At 42.7% G+C, this 20,802-nt stretch overlaps 2 protein-coding genes across 9 annotated transcripts in view; one reads left to right on the top strand and one right to left on the bottom strand.

The window, feature by feature from the left end:
• NLRP13 (NLR family pyrin domain containing 13) overlaps positions 1-14,776 on the top strand; it is a 109,088-nt gene extending 94,312 nt beyond the window's left edge. For 3 of the 8 annotated variants that reach the window (XM_027037245.2, XM_053210591.1, XM_053210589.1), the window contains 5 exons: positions 76-246; positions 2,853-3,023; positions 3,636-3,806; positions 5,731-5,901; positions 6,913-8,046. In XM_027037245.2, coding sequence (XP_026893046.1) covers positions 76-246; positions 2,853-3,023; positions 3,636-3,806; positions 5,731-5,901; positions 6,913-7,036 — 808 coding nt within the window. In that variant the 3' untranslated portion in view covers positions 7,037-8,046. The other 5 variants (XR_008293653.1, XR_008293654.1, XM_053210590.1 and 2 more) reach the window with 5 other exon arrangements.
• Positions 12,126-20,802, bottom strand: part of NLRP4 (NLR family pyrin domain containing 4) — a 29,792-nt gene continuing 21,115 nt past the window's right edge. Inside the window, exons 7-9 of the mRNA XM_027037248.2 lie at positions 16,544-16,714; positions 15,486-15,656; positions 12,126-12,445 (exon numbers count right to left, since the gene is read on the bottom strand). Coding sequence (XP_026893049.1) covers positions 12,352-12,445; positions 15,486-15,656; positions 16,544-16,714 — 436 coding nt within the window. The 3' untranslated portion in view covers positions 12,126-12,351. The remainder of the gene's footprint in view (positions 12,446-15,485; positions 15,657-16,543; positions 16,715-20,802) is intronic.

The following is a 20,802-nucleotide window of genomic DNA, read 5'->3' as shown; positions in this document are numbered from 1 at the left end:
CAAGGGACTGAGAGTTTGAGAAAGAAAAGGTGGGCATGTCTGAGGCTCGTGCTGTACCTGTGCCTTCCTCTGCAGCCTGGAGAAATGCAACCTGTCAGCAGCCAGCTATCAGGATCTAGCTTTGTACCTCACCAGTACCCAGAGAACAAGTCGACTGTGCCTGGGATTTAATCCGCTCAGAGACGAGGGCGTGAGGCTCTTGTGTGCTTCCCTGACTCACCATGAGTGTGCCTTAGAGAGATTGGTGTGAGTGTCTCCTGGCTCTGTTTCTAGAAATGACTCTGCTTGGGGGTGGGCATGGAGGAAAACAATGGGCCCTTCATTTGGGACCCGTTTCTTTTTTCTTTTTTTAATTTTTAAAAAAGTTTTATTTATTTTTGAAGGAGAGACAGAGCACGAGCAGGGGAGGAGCAGAGAGAGAGGGAGACACAGAATCGGAAGCAGGCTCCAGGCTCTAAGCTGTCAGTGCAGAGCCCGATGCGGGGCTCGAACTCACAAACTGTGAGATCATGACCTGAGCCGAAGTTGGATGCTTAACCAACTGAGCCACCCAGGCGCCCCCACTTGGGACCCATTTCTATCACTGAACACTAACACACGTCAAGCAAGTACTCCATGTGCCTGGCACCGTTCTAAACACAGATTCTGAGTAGCACCCTCAATTTGTTGAATCAATCTCTGGGGGTTGTGCCAAGGAATTCAGTTTTAACAAGGATACCAGGAAATTACGATTTAGTCAACCTATATCTGAGCTCCTTTATCCCAACACAGCTGGGCACCTAGGTTGGGGTGGTGGATAAGACAGAGAAGCTTCCTGCCTGTGAGGAGGGTGTAGATGGATGAGTGAGATACCAAAAAAACAAAAACAAAAACAAAAAACCAGTAGTTCAGCGAGGAAGACAAAGTGGAATGAGTAGACAAGGCATGGTGTGTTGGTTTCCTGGTAAGGTCTCCCACTGACCTGAGGAGGTGACACTGAAGCAGAGACTGAAGGAACCAGACACAGAGAAGGAAGACGAAGGAAAGTTCCAAGACTGGAGTGTTGTAGGAACATCCAGAGGACTCGTAAGGCTGGAGTAATGTGAGCGAGGGGGATAATGGGAATATGCCCTGGCCATGTACGAATCTGTTTTGTTTGGAGCAAGGTGGAAAGTCCTCTGAGGACTGGAGGTTGTACAGGGACAGACTCTGAACGATCACCTGGACTGCTGTTGAAGGGTAGACTATAATGGAAGCAAAAATAGGAGGCAGCAAGTGCCTGTTGATCAAGCAAAAGGATGAATACGAATCAGCCAGGTGAGGTGGTGGGACTTCAGGGCATACGTGAAGGTACAGCCAGTAGAGCTTGCTGATGGGTCAGTGGTGGTTGAAGAGGGAAAGGGACCAGGAACCAGGAATGCCCCACAGGTGGTGGGTTTGCCAGCTGGGTGAAAGGCGCTGCCGTTTTCTGACTGGAGAAAATGGGAGGATGAGGTTTGGATGTTAAGATTGGGACATGGGAACGTGAGATGCCTATTAACCCACCACGTAAAGCTGTTGTATGTATGTAGGACTGTAGGTCTCAAGGAGGTCGTCGGGTGGGGATGAGTCCACTGGCAATGGTAGGTGCCAAGTGTCATTTCGATGGGTTTTCCCAAAACTGGATATTGTTCAGGTGAGCATAAAAGGACAAAAAGGCCAAGGGTCTTGAGGCACATCCAAGGGGGTGTATGGTGAAAGACGACAGAATCTGAGCTAGGGACTAAAAGGTTAGCACTCTCAGCACAGAGCTTCAAAGAACCAGAATATTAGTAAGTAATTCATTCATAGGTAATATGAACTAATATAACATGACAGTTATAGGTTACATTATATTTATCCCACTTATAATTACACCTATATAAGATACTTTAATATATATACATATTAATAATACATACTATATGAAATATATAAAAATCTTATAACTGCACATTACATGTTATATGTTACATGATAACATATGTACACCCTGTATGTATCTGTTACATACCTAGATATCTAATATATGCCATATATTTCAAACATGTATACTATATATATCTAATGCAAAAATAATCTGTTACATATCTCCTATATAATTATATATCACATGTAACGTATATAATTCACATGATATATGCTACACAGCAGCATTATCATATGTATGTACACCATGTATAAATGTCTGTTATACCTATATGTCTAATATATACAAAGTGTAACATATCTGTATTCTAGATCTCCTACAACTTGTATTGCATACTGTACTTTTTTTGACATGTGAAAAGTCGTACATATTTAATATGTACAAATCGGTGAGTTAGGGGAGAAGGACACACCCATGAGACCATCATGGCCATATGGTGGCCATATGACCACCGTTAAGGACATAAACATATCCATCTCCTTCCAAAGTTTCCTTCTGTACCCTTTTTTATCAACTTTTTTTGTGGCTAAGACTTAACATAGAAAATATAAGCACGTAAAAAATCTGAATCTTGGAGAGCTTTACACAATACAGTATTGTTAGCTATAAGCACAACACTATAAGGTACATCTTCAGAACTTACTCCTTTTGTGTTACGCAAACTTGGCATGCTTTGAGCATTCCTTTGTTGTTATTTTTTTTAAACCAAACACTAAGGGCCGGCATGTTCACGGTGTGCTCATTGCAGAAGTCTGGGGAAGGATAAGTAAGCACAGATACTCAGCATTTCCTGGGTGGGGGTTCAGGGGGACACCATGGCTGAACTCAACACCATAGTTGAGGTGGGGCTTGAGGCTTGTGTTCCCAGTGGTCTTGGTTTGGGCTGCTTTCCTGAGCATCTCTGTCCATGGCTCTTGCCCCACAGTCTCTGGTTCTGCCAGCTCGGTACATCCAGTTGCAAGTACTTGTCAGATGCTCTCCTCAAGAACAAGAGTTTGACCCATCTGAACCTGAGGAAGAATAACCTGAGAGATGAGGGAGTGAAGTTTCTGTGTAAGGCCCTGAGTCGTCCGGACTGCAGCCTCCAGAACCTGGAGTAAGTTCCATTGCCTCCCTGCCCTTCGGACGATGAGAAGAGACCATGTGAATTGACCTGCAGATGCCTGCATTCCAAATGGGACTGAAGTCCTGGGTGTAGACGTGATGGCTCACACAGAGAAGCTTCGGGCTCTATTGGAAGGGCGTGAGGGGATGGGTTACTGGGATGATTGTTAAGGACCAACCACAATGTGTGCTGGGAGTCCCCAAGACCACCCCAGGAGCTTGATGACTCACAGAGGACTCTTCTCTGTGTGCAGTCCAGATTAGTGGCTGTGGTTTATTACAATGAAGGGAGGAAAAGCAAAATTAGTAAAGGGGAAAGGTGCATGAGGTGAAATCCAGAGGAAACCAGGTGCAAGCTCCCTATAGATGGCATGGGGAGAGGGTTATGCTGTTGTCCTGCCTACTTAATTTCCACCAGGGGTAGATAGAGTACCCAGGGTGTCTCAGACCCCTGACCAGCACCCTTTTCTTCCCAGGGCTCTGGATGAGAAGTCTCACTTTGGCATCTCTCCTTTCCTTGGGAGACTGTGAGATGGGCTCGGTATATAGAGCAAAGTCTAAGGACTCCAGGATTGTTCTTTTTCCCTTTGTGTTTGTTTTGCAGTTTGTCAGATTGTTCTTTCACAGCGGAAGGCTGTCAGGAGCTTGCTAATGCCCTCCAGCATAACTGTAACATGAAAATTTTGGATATCGGGAGCAATGACATTCAGGATGATGGAGTGAAACACCTGTGTGAGGTCCTAAAACATCCGAAGTGTGCATTGAACACGCTTGGGTGAGTTAACCCTGTTCTCTTTGTAGGAAGCCCCCATCTCTACTTTTGGGGTAGGAAGGAATAGATGGGATCACCTGGGGGTTCAAGAAGGTGGGGAACAAAGGACTAAATTCTCCTGTTAAAAATCTCTTCTCAACAATAAGACTCCAGTTCAGAGACAGAAGTTCATACCACTCACCCCCTCCTTGGAATATTAATACTCTTTTCAATCGGTACCTTTTGGATAGTAGGTGGGGGGCAGATACAGCCTGTTTCCTGGCCCCAGAGTCTTTTCTGTCTAAGGAGAAGTCTGATTTTAACTATAAGATGATGTGTTTGTTTAGCAAACTAAGATGGTTTAGACTCCAGGAATAGGAGTTTGGGTTAAGTGTGGCTTACATGTTAGCTATTTTTCGCATAGGCAGTGATTCTACTCACTCTCAAAAAATGTTAAGAGATTCTACAGTATTTCGTTCTCTGTGGAGACCTCCCCCCCATGTGTGTTTAATGGATGCACCTTGAGGGCATTATACCCATAAGTAAGTCACCAGTTGCTGCTTCTTAGTACATCCTTATCCTCCAAGGAGTATCTTCAGGTGCACAATTCTTTATCCTTCAGGTGAAGGAGAAGCCCTGGGATTTACACAAGTAATTCAGGGTCCTCTTTGTGCCTTAAAAAAGAATGATGGTCTGGTTTTAAGCCCTCACTCTCTAGCTGCTTCTCCCTGGATGCAGAAATGAGTAAAATGTTTGCAACAGCTCTCCTGTTGTCTTTAATGATGAACGCCTGCCTGACACTCAGTTCACTTCCATCTGGTTTCATTCTCCAAAGTAGTAGCCTTAAAGCAGGCACCTGCAGGGCTAACTTGTGCTCAAAGGTCCCATCTTTACCATCACACCAGGGTTTCTCAACCTCAGCACTGTGGACACCTTGGGGTGAGTAATCCTTTGCTGTGGGTGGTCCTTCATTCTGTATGATGCTGAGCAGCATCTCTGGCTCCCACCCACCAGATGAAATTGTACCTCCCTGCTCTGAAGACTTTGTTCCGTCTACCCTGTGGGGGAGGGGGGGGAATCACCTTTCATTGAGAAACACTGACCTAGATGACCATGGAAGTGTTAAAGGTTCACAATCAAGGTCAACAATATACAGTATAAGGTACTGGTTAAAGCCCTGCAGGTGGCGCTAGACTGGAGACAGGGTGCACTTGTGTGATCTTGGAGTCGGTCTTTCTCCTGTCATTCTCTTCCTATCCACCAAGTAGTACCTTTATCTTGAAGCATTCTCTGGATCTTACCCAACCCCTTCCACCCTAAGAAAACCTATTCTTTCTGTCCACTCTTCATGCATCGCAATTTTTTTTTTGGAAGGCATTTTTTAAACTTCAAGTTAGTCAACATACAGTGTAGTCTTGGCTTCAGGAGTAGAACTCAGTGACTCACCTCAAAATTTTCATGTATGGACACCTGTCACATTATCTTTATAGACTCGGTGGAAATTTCCACTCAGTTAAACTGATGTAACACTTTGTCACTTTCATCTTTGAACATATGGTTGGCCAGCTCTACTAGGCATACAGATTTTTGTTTTGTTGAATTTAGGAACAAGATGAAAGTGTAGTGAAGAGGTTGTAATCTTATTTTAGTCCTTTCAAGGATCTTCCAAACTCACATCTACTTTTTACAAACATGGTTTCTTTCACAGGTGGGCAGACTAATGTTCTGTTGGCTCATCTGGCAAATGGAGTTTAAGACATTGGCCACCTCTTTATAGGATTGGTATATGAGTAAATGAGTTATGTGTAAGCAGTTGGAGAAGTGTCTGGTGTGTGGCAGGCTCTTCACTGCTTAACCACAGACTTTTTCCTAGATGCGTATCATTTCTGTTTCTAACTTCTCAATCCTAGTGGACCATCTTTCACACTTCCTTCTCACCCACTCCTAGGTTGGAGAAATGCAATCTGACACCTGCTTGCTGCCAGTATCTCTCCTCTGTTCTCAGAAGCAGTAAAAGCCTGTTTAACCTGAACCTTTTGGGGAATAACTTGGAGCCCAGAGGAGTCAGCACACTGTGGAAGGCCTTGAAAAAATCAACCTGCAAACTACAGAAGCTTGGGTAATCCCCACCACCTTTAATGCTGGGAGGCACCTGATAAGAGGGGATGGATGGGCCGATGTTTTATAGCAAGCATCAGATTCACCCTGCATTGGATTTCCTGGAGCAGTGCTGGCCAGCAGAGCCTTTAGTAATGACGGAAACAGTCTATATCTACTGCCCGATAGAATAGCCAGTAGCAGCATGTAGTAACTGGGCACTTGAAATGTGGTTAATGCAACCAAGGAGCTGAATTACTGAAATGGCCACATGTGGATAGTGGCAACCATGCTGGGCAGCACCGTCCTGCAGACATCTGTGTAGTTGAGGAGTCCCCTCATTTTTTGCATTTTTGTACCTACTCAATAATTCAACAACATTTCACTCAATCATACCTTTTTTTAATGCTGACTATGGGCCAAGCATGCCATAGCAGATAGCAGTAAATAAATGGTCATGAGCCTTGCCATCATGGGTCTGCATTCTCCTCAGGGAGAGGACAAATCTGAAATATATAAAAGCAGTGTTGTCACGAATGCTGGGAAGGAAACTTGGGATTGTGGTAGAAAAACATGGGTGATCAGAGTGGTACCAGAAGGCATGTCAGAGGTGGTGATGTTGATGCTGAATCCCAAGGAGGCTGGAAGGAGGAATCCACATATCAGGAGGGAAACATGGACAGTGACAAAGGACCAAGAGTGTTTGAAGGAAGCTGGAGTAGCATGTGCAAAGGCTGAGGTTAGACTACCAAGCTCTGTATTGCCCCTTCCAGGCAGTAAAATAAGAGTGTTTAATTAGAACATTCTCCACCTTATTCAGTATTCTGGAGATGAGGTCAGAAAGGTAAGCAGAATTTTCTTATCCCCTGGAGAAAGACCTTAAACTAGGCATATTTTTGCAGAAATCTCAGATACCAAAGAATCTTGCCTACTTGAGGAAGTTGTTCAAAATCTACACATTCAGGACTTTACATTACCAACTTCACATCTAAGTAATGCACTATTAAAAACATTCTATCTCTCTTTCTTGCAGGCTTGAAAAAGAGTTGTACAACATAGTGAAGGGGGAGCTCGAGGAATTGCAGGAGAGGGGGTCCTTTCTGAGAGTCAAGTGTAAGTGGGATTTCAATGACCTTGAGGACAAATGGTGGTGGTGATCCAATGGCTACACTGTGGGATGTTCTTGGAGTAGAATCACCAGGAGATTTCTCAGGTGTTGCTGCTCTTGAGGACAAATGAGCAGTTACCTCCAGAGTGCTTTCCTGCAATTTGTTGTAAGCAGCATATTTAAATACCCAATCTCCAGAATCCTAATCTAATACTACATTTGGCCCCACGAGCCTACATTGGCTTTGTCTTAAGTTTCCTTTTGTCTTTCTTGGTGTAATGTCTTTAACTCTCACATGTTAAGAGAATTCAATAAAGCAAAGGATATAAAAAAAATACCTTGAGAAAGCCTAAAGCCTCATTTCCTATGGATCGAGAGATGGGATAGATGTGACTGTAATTCCACAGTTATTATACTGTGGATAAACCAGCCAAATGGAGATCAAGAACCATTCCTACGATGCAGATAGACCCAATTTTGGCTTTTGCGTGTACCTTCGAATGATCCATGGCTGTGTTATGTCTAAAATGTATTTTACTCACCTGAAAATGCTGGGGAACATGGATCCTACCCAAGGATGTAATGTGAAATTGATGTTGTACATGGGAAATACATATGAAGATAGGATCTGATCACAATTTTATCTCCTTTGCCCTATTATTTAATAGGCAAAAGCTATCAGAAGTAGTCTGAGGGAACAGTGGGACATTCATTGCATTTTGCATTTCGTAGCTTATAAAACCTATCATAGTGTGTCTAAATCCACATCAGAGCCCTGTAGGTAGGGACGTCCCTACTTGACTGATTTTGAAAACAAAGATTCTGAGGGTAAATAAATGTTCTACAACAAATTACAGAAATAGTAAGTCAAATAATGAAACTTAGAATCCGAGTCTTCTATTTTAAGAGCCAACATGCCTTATGAGACCCAGTGGGGTCTTGGAGTAAGTCCATGATCCTTCTATCCATCCTGTTCCCTCACCATTAAATATAAGTGAAACCCAGAGTCCTTGAAATAAATCCTTCCTTCTCTTTCTTGTGCATTTTGGTCATTCATCGTAGATAAAAGCTGGGATAGTAGGGGGGGGGAGGTTTATGAACTAAGAAAATCTTGTCAAGGAAGAGAGATTTTAAAATCAAAGGTTTAGATATGCCTTAGTCTCCATGTCTTTAGTTACTGTAGGTTAAAATAGCATTGTGTTATTTCTGATAATCTGACAAACTGTTAACCCCAAATCCAAGAGGATCCCAAAATTTCTTCATTGTGTCTTTGAAAACAAAACATGGGCATATTCTTCTGTGAACATTAGATCTACAAATTCTCTATCAATATTTTCATAATATTTTAGGAATTTATTCTAGAATTTCTGGATGTGCCATGGAATTATTTCAATTACAGCAAAGGTTCTTCACCTTTGGGTCTTCTAACAATGTTGTTTTATTTCAAAGCCACGTAACGCCAAAGTGGCTTTCTAGGGAAATCAAGGATAGGTCTACCCCCATCCCCAGAAGGGAAATGGGATGGGACTGAATGGATTTGGATGAGGTGACAGCTGAGCTACTTCCCCAGGCTCACTGCAGTTTAGGAAGCCCACCACCCAACAAACACTGATTAGCTTGTGACCAATTGTACTCTAATTTCAAGTCCGTGATTATGTGAAAGACCACCTACCCCCCCCCCCTCCTTTTTCACACCTGATACTTGGCCATCTTAAAAGTGTGGGTAGACGTGGCCAGGACTATGGTATGGCCAGTGGGGAGGGTTAGGCAGGGGTAGTGTAGAGTTATCTAGAAGAAGCACAGAGAATCCCTCTTGTGATGTAATGGAGGGGATGTGATTGAGTAAAGGATCCCCTGCGTTGAATCTGGCAAGACAAACAGGTTCTATGGAATGGAAACATTCACAGTGGCTTTTGATGATAAAACCACTGCTTCTCAGCTAATGATTTTATACCCTTTAAGCCAATTTTCTCATTACAACTTGGGTCTGATAGCATCAATCTCAGGTTTTGCAAAAATTACACAGAATGATGTGTGAAATGGTAAGTTGTGATAAGCACCTGTAAATGATGCTCTTAGGTTAATAATCTCCTTCAATCCTATCATCTCAGGATCCTCTCTTGCTAACTAGATGCTTCATGGCTCAGTTTTTTTGTCTTATATTTTTATCACCTCTGTTGCAGAAACCCTGGCAGGATGCCTTCCCTCTTCTCCACAGATGAGAGATGAAGTGACTTTCTCAGTCTCTTTCTCTTGTGATTTTTATTGTATGGTAAGATGGGCATAACAAAAATTCACTGCTTAGCCATTTTATTTTTTTATTTAAAAAAATTTGTTTTAACGCTTATTTTTGAGACAGGGAGAGACAGCATGAATGGGGGAGGGTCAGAGAGAGAGGGAGACACACAGAATCTGAAACAGGCTCCAGGCTCTGAGCTGTCAGCACAGAGCCTGACGCGGGGCTTGAACTCACGGACCGCAAGATCATGACCTGAGCCGAAGTCGGATGCTTAACCGACTGAGCCACCCAGGCACCCCACTTAGCCATTTTAAAGTGAACAGTTCATTGACATTAAGTAGCTTCACACTGTTGTGTAACCATCACCACCATCCATCCCTGGAACTTTATGTCCCCAAACTGAAACTCTGTCCCCATTAAACACTAATTCCCCATTTCTCCCTCCCTCAGCCCCTGGCAACCACTATTCTTTATGTCCCTATGAATTTGACCACCCGAGGAACCTCGAAAAACTGGGATCATACAGTATTTCTTTTTGTTGGCTGAGTTAACCTCACTTAGCATAATGCCCTCAAGGTTCATCCATGTTGCAGTAGGTGTCAGAACTTCCTTGCTCTTTAGGAATCCTATTTCACTATGGGTATGGACCACATTGTGCTCATTCCTTTGTCAACAGACATTTGAGTTGCTGACTTTACAAAATCTAACTCCTAAGTGGATGGCAGGGGAGTCCAGAAGTGAAATACTTGTATCCTTAAGCTTTCCTTCCAGTTACCACCCCCTCTCTTCAGTTGGAGGGTTGGAGGTCCTCAGTTGGAGGAGGGGAAAAGAAGAGAGTCTTGAAAGCCATAAGGTTCAGCAGGAAGAGGAGGATGGGAGTAGAGTTTGGGGAAGGATGAGAGATGCAATGAGTCATGCAGGGAAATGAGATGAGCAAGGACAGAGAGATGACCCAAAACTTGGAAGGAGGCAGAAGAGAATGACTTCAGTATTGTTTTGGGGACCCTGCTGGGCTTGCAGCTTTGGTTGATGGAGTGACTTTACAACTCTGCAGAGGCTGACTTGTGGTGTCTTCTCTGGTGTTTCTGTACTCGTTAATGTTTTGCTTCGACTTTGTCAATTTATTCCACTGAACAAGCACGACTCAAGAGACCGAATCACAAAGCATTCTTTTTGCCTGACTGTTGAAATTTACTCTCAGATGTGAACTCTTCTCCTGTACCTGGTTAAATACTTGTCCTGGGCCATTTCTTTTTCTTTTTTTAATCATGTAATAGTCTCAATAGCGATAACTTAACAACCTAGTCCCATGCCACAATACTCAATTGAAACTTTAGGCTCTCCTGAACCGTGATATGGAAGCCCTGTGTCCCAAGAATGGATGCACTCAGAAAGGTGGAAGGCAAGGGAGCAGGAAACGTAGTTACTTGATTGACACAGTGACAGATGCAGCATCTGACCACTGGAGCTGGGTGTTTAAAGCCAGCATTCTTGGAATCAGCAGAACCTTCCCATCAACGGAGAAATACCCATTGGAGAATCTACTGGTGAAGACAGATACATGCTTAGCTCATCTGGTGGCTTATTCCTCCCTGAACCCCTATACATCCCATGAGACCAGTAGCTTATGTTGCTTATATTTGTTATATTGGTTTCACACATTATCTACTGTGTCAAATGCCTTACTGTGTTGGGATTGAGCTCATTTCTTCATGCACAATCTACCCACCTCCCTTGTTATAATTATCATCCTTCTATTGGTGTCTTATAACCATACGCACTACATGTACATCTCTGGGTGGCTGCCTTAAATATTCCTGTATGAGAGAGTTATAAGGTTGTAGGTTGTAGTGATACATATGATGTCAAATATTAGGATTTTAGGTGGTTTCTATCAATAGATCATTCAAATGACGTACATATATACAAGGCAATTCTATCCCGCTAAAGAAACCACTTTTAGATATATGGAGACCTATGGTTTACAAACCTATATCTCAACCTTTTGGCATGTGTGTACATACGTATACATGCATACGCCTTTTTTAACCTGACATAGAAGGCATTGTATATATGCACTCCATTGTGTTTATACGTGTTGAACTATACACACATTTCTGTGTATACGTATATATCACCAGTGATCTGTTTTCAGTCTATCCATGTTAGTTTACACACACCTATCAATATGGATAGCCTAACAATGAAAAAACAATGCATTTGGCATGGGATCTTCATGTAATTTAAAAAATCAAGGCTATTTTGTTAATGGATGCATTTACATATATGGAAATATAGAAAGGGTATGGTACTTAGTTTCCTGCCAGATTGCCTGTGGGGTGTCGGAAGAAGGGAATGAGACAGGTTGGTGGTCAAAAGGATCTTCACTTTTAGCTGTACATGTAGGTGGAGGGCTATGGATGACTTATAGCACTTTTCTGGGTGCCTGGGGGGTACAGTCCGTTAAACATCAAACTCTTCATTTCAGCTCAGGTCATGATCTCCTGGTTCATGGGTTCGAGTTCCAAGTCAGGCTCTGTGTTGACAGCACAGAGCCTTCTTGAGATTCTCTCTCTCCCCCTCTTTCTGCCCCTCCCCTTGCTCGCTCCTGCGTGCATCCTCTCTCCCTGAAACATTTAATAAAATAGTACTTTTCAAATCCCATCATGAGGCAAGAGAAGAGAAAGAGCCTGAGTTGGGACACCAGCAGCACAAGCAGAAAAGGGGGACCAGGTTATACCTCAGGTCCAATGCTCACAATATGGGCAGCACCTGTCCAAGCCAAGTAGGGAAAAGACCACAATTTCTACAACCCACATGCTTGCTCTGGGCAATTTGACAAATTGTTTTAAGATCTAAGATTTTATTGAGTGTCTAAAATGTCCTTGTGAGACAGGATAAGAACTTTACTTTGACAGCCTTTCAGGGCTTGCCCAAGGCCACAAAGCAAATAAAAACCGTATACACACACAGTATATGAAGTATCCAAAGTGTGTGTGGGGGGGAGGCCGTGCAGAAAGATCAGGGTTTACATCTGTGTCTGGAACTATAATTCCTGGGGACAGAGTAGGCATGAGTAAGGGCTCCAATAACTTTTCTTTGCAGGTCACTTGGGTCAGGAGGAGTCACCAGTCACCTATAACTGTCAAGGAGGGATTTTCTTCTTCTGCAACTGTCAGAAGTCTCTGGGTTTCCTCATCAAATTCAGTTTTTTGCAGCCTGGTAAGATATAAGAAGAGCTCTGTTGAATTGCTATCTCTTGTTTCTTCTCTGCAGCTCTTCTCTAGCATGTTTTCCCTGGTCAAGCCTAGAAGAACCTGGTGTTGCCTCCCTCCCCACCCCCATGGGACAGACATACCTGTCAGGCAGTGGTGCACTGATAAATGTTTAACACCTGGCTCTTGGCAGGGGGTGGGGGCCTGGAGGGGTTGGGGGGGGGGAAGAAAAGCCCTGGTTTATAGCACTGCACGTTTCTGAGGTGTAAATTCTCCTACCATGGCCAATACCAATTTTTTTTCAAATTTTTTAACATTTATTTTTGAGAGACAGAGGGTGAGTGGGGGAGGAGCAGAGACAGAGAGGGAAACACAGAATCTGAAGCAGGCTCCAGGCTCTGAGCCATCAGCACAGAACCCAATGCGGGGCTCCAACTCATGAACCGTGAGATCCCGAAGTCAGACGCCTAACGGACTGAGCCACCCAGGTTCTCCTATCATGGCCAATTTAAAGCTGCCAACTTGATGTCGCTAAACACAAGAGCAGGAAGAACTGTCCACACAGGGTTATCACCATCTGGTGGCAGCGGTCTCCAGCACATCCCTGGACAGAATAGATGTCCTATTTGATAGAAAGCCCTGACTCCACCTGAACATTGGGGTTTGAAGATGGGAATTCAGGAAGCTAAGGAGCAAGACCAACTACTTTTATTGTTAAAAAGATAAAACAGTAATAGCTTCTGTTATCTGAGTGCCTGGTCCTAGCCTTCTGCTGAGGGCTTTAGGTGCAGCTTTCATTAAAATTTCTCAGGGGCGCCTGGGAGGCTCAGTCGGTTGAGCGGCCGACTTCGGCTCAGGTCATGATCTCGCGGTCCGTGAGTTTGAGCCCCGCTTCAGGCTCTGTGCTGACTGCTCAGAGCCTGGAGCCTGTTTCAGATTCTGTGTCTCCCTCTCTCTGACCCTCCCCCGTTCATGCTCTGTCTCTCTCTGTCTCAAAAATAAACGTTAAAAAAATTAAAAAAAATAAAATACAATTTCTCAACCGTTGGAGATAGCATTATTGACCCGATTTGTGATGAAGACAAGCAGGCAAAGCAAATTGGCTCAAGGTCACACAGCCATCGAGTGGTAGAGTCAGGATACAGATGCCAGTACCGTGGCCCTGGAGCCCCTGCACTTAACACGAGGCAGTCCATTGTGGCTCTGAACTAAATGGGAGGGTTAAGGATGACTGTGTGTGTGTTCTTCTGTGGGTACAAATATCTCTGGTGTCTGCTGGTATCTGTTGGCAACCGTCCGGAGTACCTTCACCTCCCTGTTGGAGTGAAGGACATTCTTTCAGGCATCTGTTCATCTTGACACACAGATCTGTGGGACTGTCCATGGTTGGGGAGGGTGCACAGGATGTGGAAACTCACTTACGTGTTTCCAGCATTTTTATTACATCTGTATTTTCACAGTACCTGTGTCCAATCATTTCCCTCATTTGGCAGAGAACAGACAATCAGGAGAAATGCCTTGCCTGGGGCTACAAGACTCAGCACGGAAAAGCTGGCATAACATGATTTTGAAAAACTATGGAAAATCCAAGTCTTCCCACTGCCTCAAGCACCACCTTCGGAACCTCTCACAAAAGGTAAGATGAGGATGAACTTTCTAGATGGCAGGCACCTGAAGTTTCTAGACATAGGACTTTGAGGAAATGGACTCATAGCTTCACAAGGTGGAAAAGACAGTAATGGTCTTAGTGTTGGAGTTATACCAGTTTTAGCCCAACATCTCCGAGTCCTTTCTAGAAATGAGTGGCCATGTAAGTACCTACGACTGCCCTGGATTTCAGATACGTTTGGAGAGAGTAGGAGAAATAAATGAGAAAGCGACGCTTAAGGTTCATTATATTGTCACCTAATAGAACAATCTTTGATAAAATAACCTAATACACACATTTTGTATTATATGTATAATTATAGTTTTATAAATATAATTATATAATTATATGAATAATATATATTACATGTGTATAATTTAAATATTTAAATCTATAATTATAAATGTGTGGGTGCCCGGGTGGCTCAGTCAGTTAAGCATCCGACTTTAGCTCAGGTCACGATCTCATGGTTTGTGGGTTTGAGCCCCTTGTCAGCCTCTGTGGTGACAGTTCAGAGCCTAAAGCCTGCTTCGGATTCTGTGTCTCCCTCTCTCTCTGCCCCTCCCCTGCTCACACTGTTTTTCTCTCTCTCAAAAACAAATATACATTAAAAAATGAAAATACATAATTATATACATGTATAATTATACATATAAATTATAACTATGAAATCTAATATATGAAATACATAAATACCTACTTAAATTTTAATATAAGTCTATAACATATAACATGTAGAAGTCTACTTTATACTTTAATTTTATAGCTATGAATATGTTTATGTCTACATAAATATACAAATTATATGTAGTTTACATTAGATTTTAGTTATAATTTATAAATGTTTAGTTATAATTTATAAATTATGTAGACCCTAGGGTCTATATTAGTATAAATGTAAGTCTGATATATCAATAATTATAAATGTAAAATTTTTATATAAGCTTTAATTTTTTTTAATGTTTGTTTATTTTTGAGAGAGTGTGTGTGAGCAGGGGAGGGGCAGAGAGAGAGGGAGACACAGAATCCAAAGCAGGCTCCAGGCTCTGAGCTGTCAGCACAGAGCCTGATGTGGGGCTCGAACCCATGAACCGCGAAATCATGACCTGAGCCAAAGTTGGATGCTCAACTGAGTGAGACACTCAGGTGCCTGGTTGATAAGCTTTAATATAGTAAGCTATACTTTATAATTGTACTGGAACAGTAGCAAGTGCCCCTGTTCATAGGGTATCACCACCCACCAGGTATTGTGCTGAGTTGACGTATCTTTCACTCCCACAATCCCAAGGCAAGGAGCACCATTTGCATTTTGACTGTGGCAGCACCACACCTCGGGTTCCAGTGAATCCTCCCTCACCCGGGCGTGTCCTCACCAGGAGAGCAAACCCCAGCTCACCCTAGAATCTGCAGGGTGCACGCTGGGTGTCTCAGGGCTTCACATAGCACTGCCACTCCGGTGTGGTCCAGGGCGTTTCCTTGCAGGTTCAGACTCTTCAGGGTTTTACTGCTGGTGAGGGCACTAGAGAGGTCCTCACAGCAGGCACTTGTTAACTTGCATGTAGCCAGCCTGCAACCAAGCATACAGGGTGAGAGGTGGTTCATCCAAGTGAGTGGGATGAGGGTGTCACATTTAGCCAAGGTCACCCCTAGCCCTTGAGTATAGTGTGTGACATCTGGTCCCTGACTGGGGGGAGATCATAGAGGGCCACACTGTGTGTTCCTCTTTGATCCCATGCCTGTACAGGGCTTGTGTCTTGGCAGCTCCTTCCAGTCATGGAGGGACCTGTTTCCCTACCCCTGAAAGAGGCTGGCCTTCTGCATGGTCTTGGCTTGTAGGACCCAATGGAAGCAAGGTTATGGGAGTTCTGAGCCACCACGTTGTGCATTTCTTGCTGTCTAGAACCCGAGATGCTGATTGTGTCCCTCCAAAAACTCATGTTGAAGTCCCAACCCTCAGAACCCCCAAATGTGGCTACAGTTGGAGACAGAGTCTCCACAGAGGCCAAGAGGTCAAAATCAAGTTATTAATTACTCCTAATCCACTATGCCTAGTGTCCTTATAAGATGACAAAATTAGGACCACACACAGGGAGAAGACAGCTGTCTACAAGCCAGGGAGAAAGACCTTAGGAGAAACCAGCCCTGCCCAGTCCTGAATCTTGGACTTCTGGTCTCCAGATCCATGAGGTGACACATCTCTGTGAAGTGGCCCAGTCCATGGGGCCGTGTTATGGCAGCCCCAGCACACTGTCAAAATGATTGAGAGGACCACCTACATGAGCCAGTCCCCAGGGAACCTTGGACCCCTGAGCCATCGCCAGTGCTCCTTACTTTACGTCTCTAAGTTAGGAGTCATTACTCCAGGACAGCTCATGACTCCGTGTCCCAGTCTGGTTTCCACTTTCCTCCACCTTCCACCCACCGAGACCCAGCCTTGACATTGGGGTCACCCACCCAAGAATCTCTAAGTGACAGCTGGGATGTGCTAGACCTTGACACAGCAGCTTCACACCAGCATCTTCTATGTCATTGTAGCTGATTTGTAGACTTCTCAAGTTCTGATTGCCAGTGAGGACTGAGGCGAGGTCTCGACAGCCATCAGCGGTGATGGAACATTTCACCAAACTGCAAGAGAACAGTGCTGATGTCACTCTTAAGGGTTACTGCATCCACACTTGAGATCAGAAAAAAGATACGAAAGCATTACATGTTCATCCATGCACAAAGGGCATAATGCAGCAGCTCTGCTAAGGCGGTGTCCACTCCCTGTCCCCCCGCCCCCCACTGCCCCCATGATGTACTTGTCCTCAGGCAATTTCTGAACACACGTGGATGGGTCTTTTGGGGATCCCTATGCTGGTTGTTCATACCTCTGGATTCTGCTAGGCTTTTAATTTCTAAGACCTTATAACAAGTTATCTTTTTAAAGGTTTAATGTTTATTTTTGAGAGAGAGAGAGACACACAAAGCACAAGCGGGGCAGGGGCAGAAAGAGAAGGCGACACAGAATCCAAAGCAGGCTCCAGGCTCTGAGCTGTGAGCACAGAGCCTGATATGGGGCTCAAACTCACGAGCTGTGAGATCATGACCTGAGTGGAAGCTGGACACTTAACCAACTGAGCCACCCAGGCGCCCCTATAACACCTTATCTTTAGAGCAAGACCTTCCCACTTCTTATTCATTAGGTGTTTTGAGGTATCTTTGGCCCCTTGCAAATTCCACATACATTTGGAAATAGGCTTTTCAAGTTCACCACCACCACAAGTATTGCACTTTGGGATTTCATTAAAACTAAAAATCATTCTGTGTAGAATTGACTTTGGATAGTGAGTATTTCAATCCTTGAACATGGACTCTATCTCACATTTCCTGAATTACACTAGCATTTCATGATATTCACTGCAAAGGTTTCACACATACTATATTGGCTTAATTCCCAGATGATCCCTTTTTGATGCTACTGTAAATGGTACTTCTATTTAATTCCATTGGTGTATTGCTTCTTGTTGGCCTATAAGAAATCTTTTTTTGGTAGATTATTTAAAAGAAGCTTGTTAGACTCAATTCTGATTATTTAGTTACAGATTTTTAAAAGATCTATAATATTCTGTCTGCATAGAATTAGGGGCTTGGGGGCACCTGGGTAGCTCAGTTGGTTAAACGTCCAACTTCAGCTTAGGTCACAATCTTGCAGTTTGTGGGTTTGAACCCCACCTCGGGCTCTGTGCTGACAGCTCAGAGCCTGGAGCCTGCTTCAGATTCTGTATGTCCCTCTCTCTCTGCCCCTCCCCCACTTGCACTCTGTCTCTCTCATTCAAAAATAAACATTAAAGAAAAAGGAATCAGGTGTCTTTTCCCTTCTAACATTTTTAAGGATTTACCGTTTTATATTTTTTACCTTATTGCTTTTGCTGACATTTATAGGACAACATAGATTAGAAGTGATTATAGCCAGCCTTCTTACCTTTTTCTTGATATTAAAGAGAAAGATTTTGTGTCTTCATCGCTAAGCAGATGTTTGCTTCAGATTTCTTGAATGTTTTATCAATTCAAGGAAAGCCCCAATTATTAATTTTCCAAGAGTTATAATAAGTGGATATTGTTTTAACTAAAAGCTTTTTCTGTAGTTTAGAGGATAGTTATTTTAGTTTTAATCAGTTAGTATGGTAAGTTACACTGATCTTTTTAATGTTTAACTACCTTCTCTGGATAAACCCAAATTTAGTCCTTATATTCTTTTATTTTTTTAATTAAAAAAAATTTTTTTTTGAGAGAGAGCATGTGAGCAGGGGAGGAGCAGAGAGAGGGGGACACAGAATCTGAAGCAGGCTCCAGGCTCTGAGCTGTCAGCACAGAGCCCAACGTGGGGCGCAAACCCATGAACCGCGAGATCATGACCTGAGCCGAAGTCGGACGCTCAACCGACTGAGCCACCCAGGCGCCCCTATATTTATTCTTTTAATACATTTCTGGAATCTGTTTGCTCACATACCTTTTAGTGCTTTTGCATTTCATGAATGACATTGGTGTATACTTTCTTTCTTAGGAGTTTGACGTTATTCTAGCCTTGAAAAAATAGTAGGAAATATTTCTTCTTTTTCCAGTCTTTAAAGAATTTGTGTTAAGACTGGAATTATTTCTCCCTTGAATATCTGGCAGCAGCCATTGATGAAAACTTTCAAGCCTGATTTAATTTCTTCAGTGGTTTAAAACTATTCATTTTTCGGGGAGCCTGAGTGGCTTAGTTGGTTAAGCATTAGACTCTTGATTTCAGCTCAGGTCAAGATCTCACAGTTCATTGAGATTGAGCCCTGCTTAGGGCTCTGCATTAATGGCACAGTGCCTGCTTGGGATTCTCTCTCTCTTCCTTGCTCACTCTCTGCCCCTCCCTCACTTTCATGCATGCACTTTCTCTCTCAAAATAACATTAAAATTTTTTCATTTTTCTAAGTTTGGTCATCCTTAGTATTTTTACTGATTTTTGAAAAAATCTAAATTTTCAAGTTTATTGTATACAGTTGCTCATAATAATCTGATATCTGTATCATCTGTAGTAATGTCCTTTCCCATTCTTGATACAGAGCAGTGCTGTTCAATATGGTACCCACCAGGGATGTGTTTTTTATTCAGGGTGTATCCTAATTTCTACTCTAATCTCTTCTTTGTTTTATGGATGATGAATGTGAAGTAATTACATTCACCTCCTAAGAATTTGAGTTCAATGGAATAGGACATTAGTTTAAAAAAAAACAGCAGGATGCAAATAATGGATTGATGCTTTCTTTTTCAAATTCTGTTTTGTCTGTTGGATACAGCTTCAACGTGTTCATGGCATATTGTTTGTCTTTTCCGTCTTCCAAATTTTTCTCATTAAACTTGAGATGAAATTTCCATAACAGAAAATCATCTTAAAGTGAACATTTAGTGGCATTTTCAGTGTAACGTGCCATCACAGCTTCCTTACATTTTAATAGGTCACTTAAAAACATCACTTTTTTTTTTTTTTAATCCAGTATGACAAGGGTACCTGGGTGGCTTAGTCGGTTAAGTGTCTGACTTCAGCTCAGGTCATGATCCCACAGTTTGTGAGTTCTTGTGAGTTTGAGCCCTGGGTTGGGCTCTGTGCTGACAGCTCAGAGCCTGGAGCCTGCTTCAGATTCTGTGGCTCCCTCTCTCCCTGTGCCTCTCCCACTAGTGCTCTGTCACTCTCTCTCTCAAAAATAGACATTAAAAAAAACTTTTTAAAATAAAAATCCTGTATGACAACCTTTCTTGTGGCCAAAATACTTAATTTTTTATATTTACTTATATTTTAGATCTACGTCTTACATTTTATATTAGTCTCTTGATTAGGTATTTTTTATCATTCCATCTTCTCTGCTTATTTGGGCGTCAGCAATACTTTGTTTTTTTTCTAATGTTCTATAGAAATTTCTGTGTCCACATTTAACCCATCAACATATTAAGTTAATCAACACCTTTACCCTCTTTGTGGACTTTAGGACATCAACTTACATTTTATATTACTGCTGTTATACATTTAAATTGTTCTCCTTTAGGATTTAATAATTGTATCTCTTTTGTTAGTCCATATTTTGCTTGGATTGATCTACAGATTCACCACTTTTTCTATCTGGAATATTTTACCTTCTCTTTGAGGGATGTTCTTTACAATTGCCTTGAATGACACTTAGGTTTTTGTTCTCTTTCCTAATGATTTTTGTTTGTTATAAAACGTAAGGTTGACAATTTCTCCCCAGCATGGCAAAGATCCCCCTGCACTGCCTTTTTCCATGGTTAGTCTTCATCCACTCTGTGCTTCCTTTAGATATGATGGCTTCCCCCAGCCCCAAGCATTGAGGTTTTAAGACACTACCTGCATATTTGGTGTTCTGCAGATTCTCCAGTATGTATCCTACTAGAGGCTGATGTGGATGATTGGATCTGTAGATCAGAACCTTTCATCAATTTCTTTTCCATCGGGAAAACTGTGAGCCATTACTTCATAAAATAGGTTGTCTGTCTGGGATTCACATTACTTGGGCTAGAACATCTTGTTCTTCTAGGCCCCCAGTCTCTCCTATTTTACATCTTTTTCTCCTCTTCACACCGTCTTAATTATGACCTGGCTTCTGTTTTACTGATTCTCTTCAATTATGTCTAACCTATTGAATGTCTTAAGCTTTTGGTATTTACGATTTCTAGATGTTTAT

Source organism: Acinonyx jubatus, chromosome E2 (genome assembly GCF_027475565.1).
Source record: "Acinonyx jubatus isolate Ajub_Pintada_27869175 chromosome E2, VMU_Ajub_asm_v1.0, whole genome shotgun sequence".
NCBI lineage: Eukaryota > Metazoa > Chordata > Mammalia > Carnivora > Felidae > Acinonyx > Acinonyx jubatus.
Note: the sequence above shows the minus strand (reverse complement) of the source record. Positions and strands in the feature narration are given on the sequence as shown.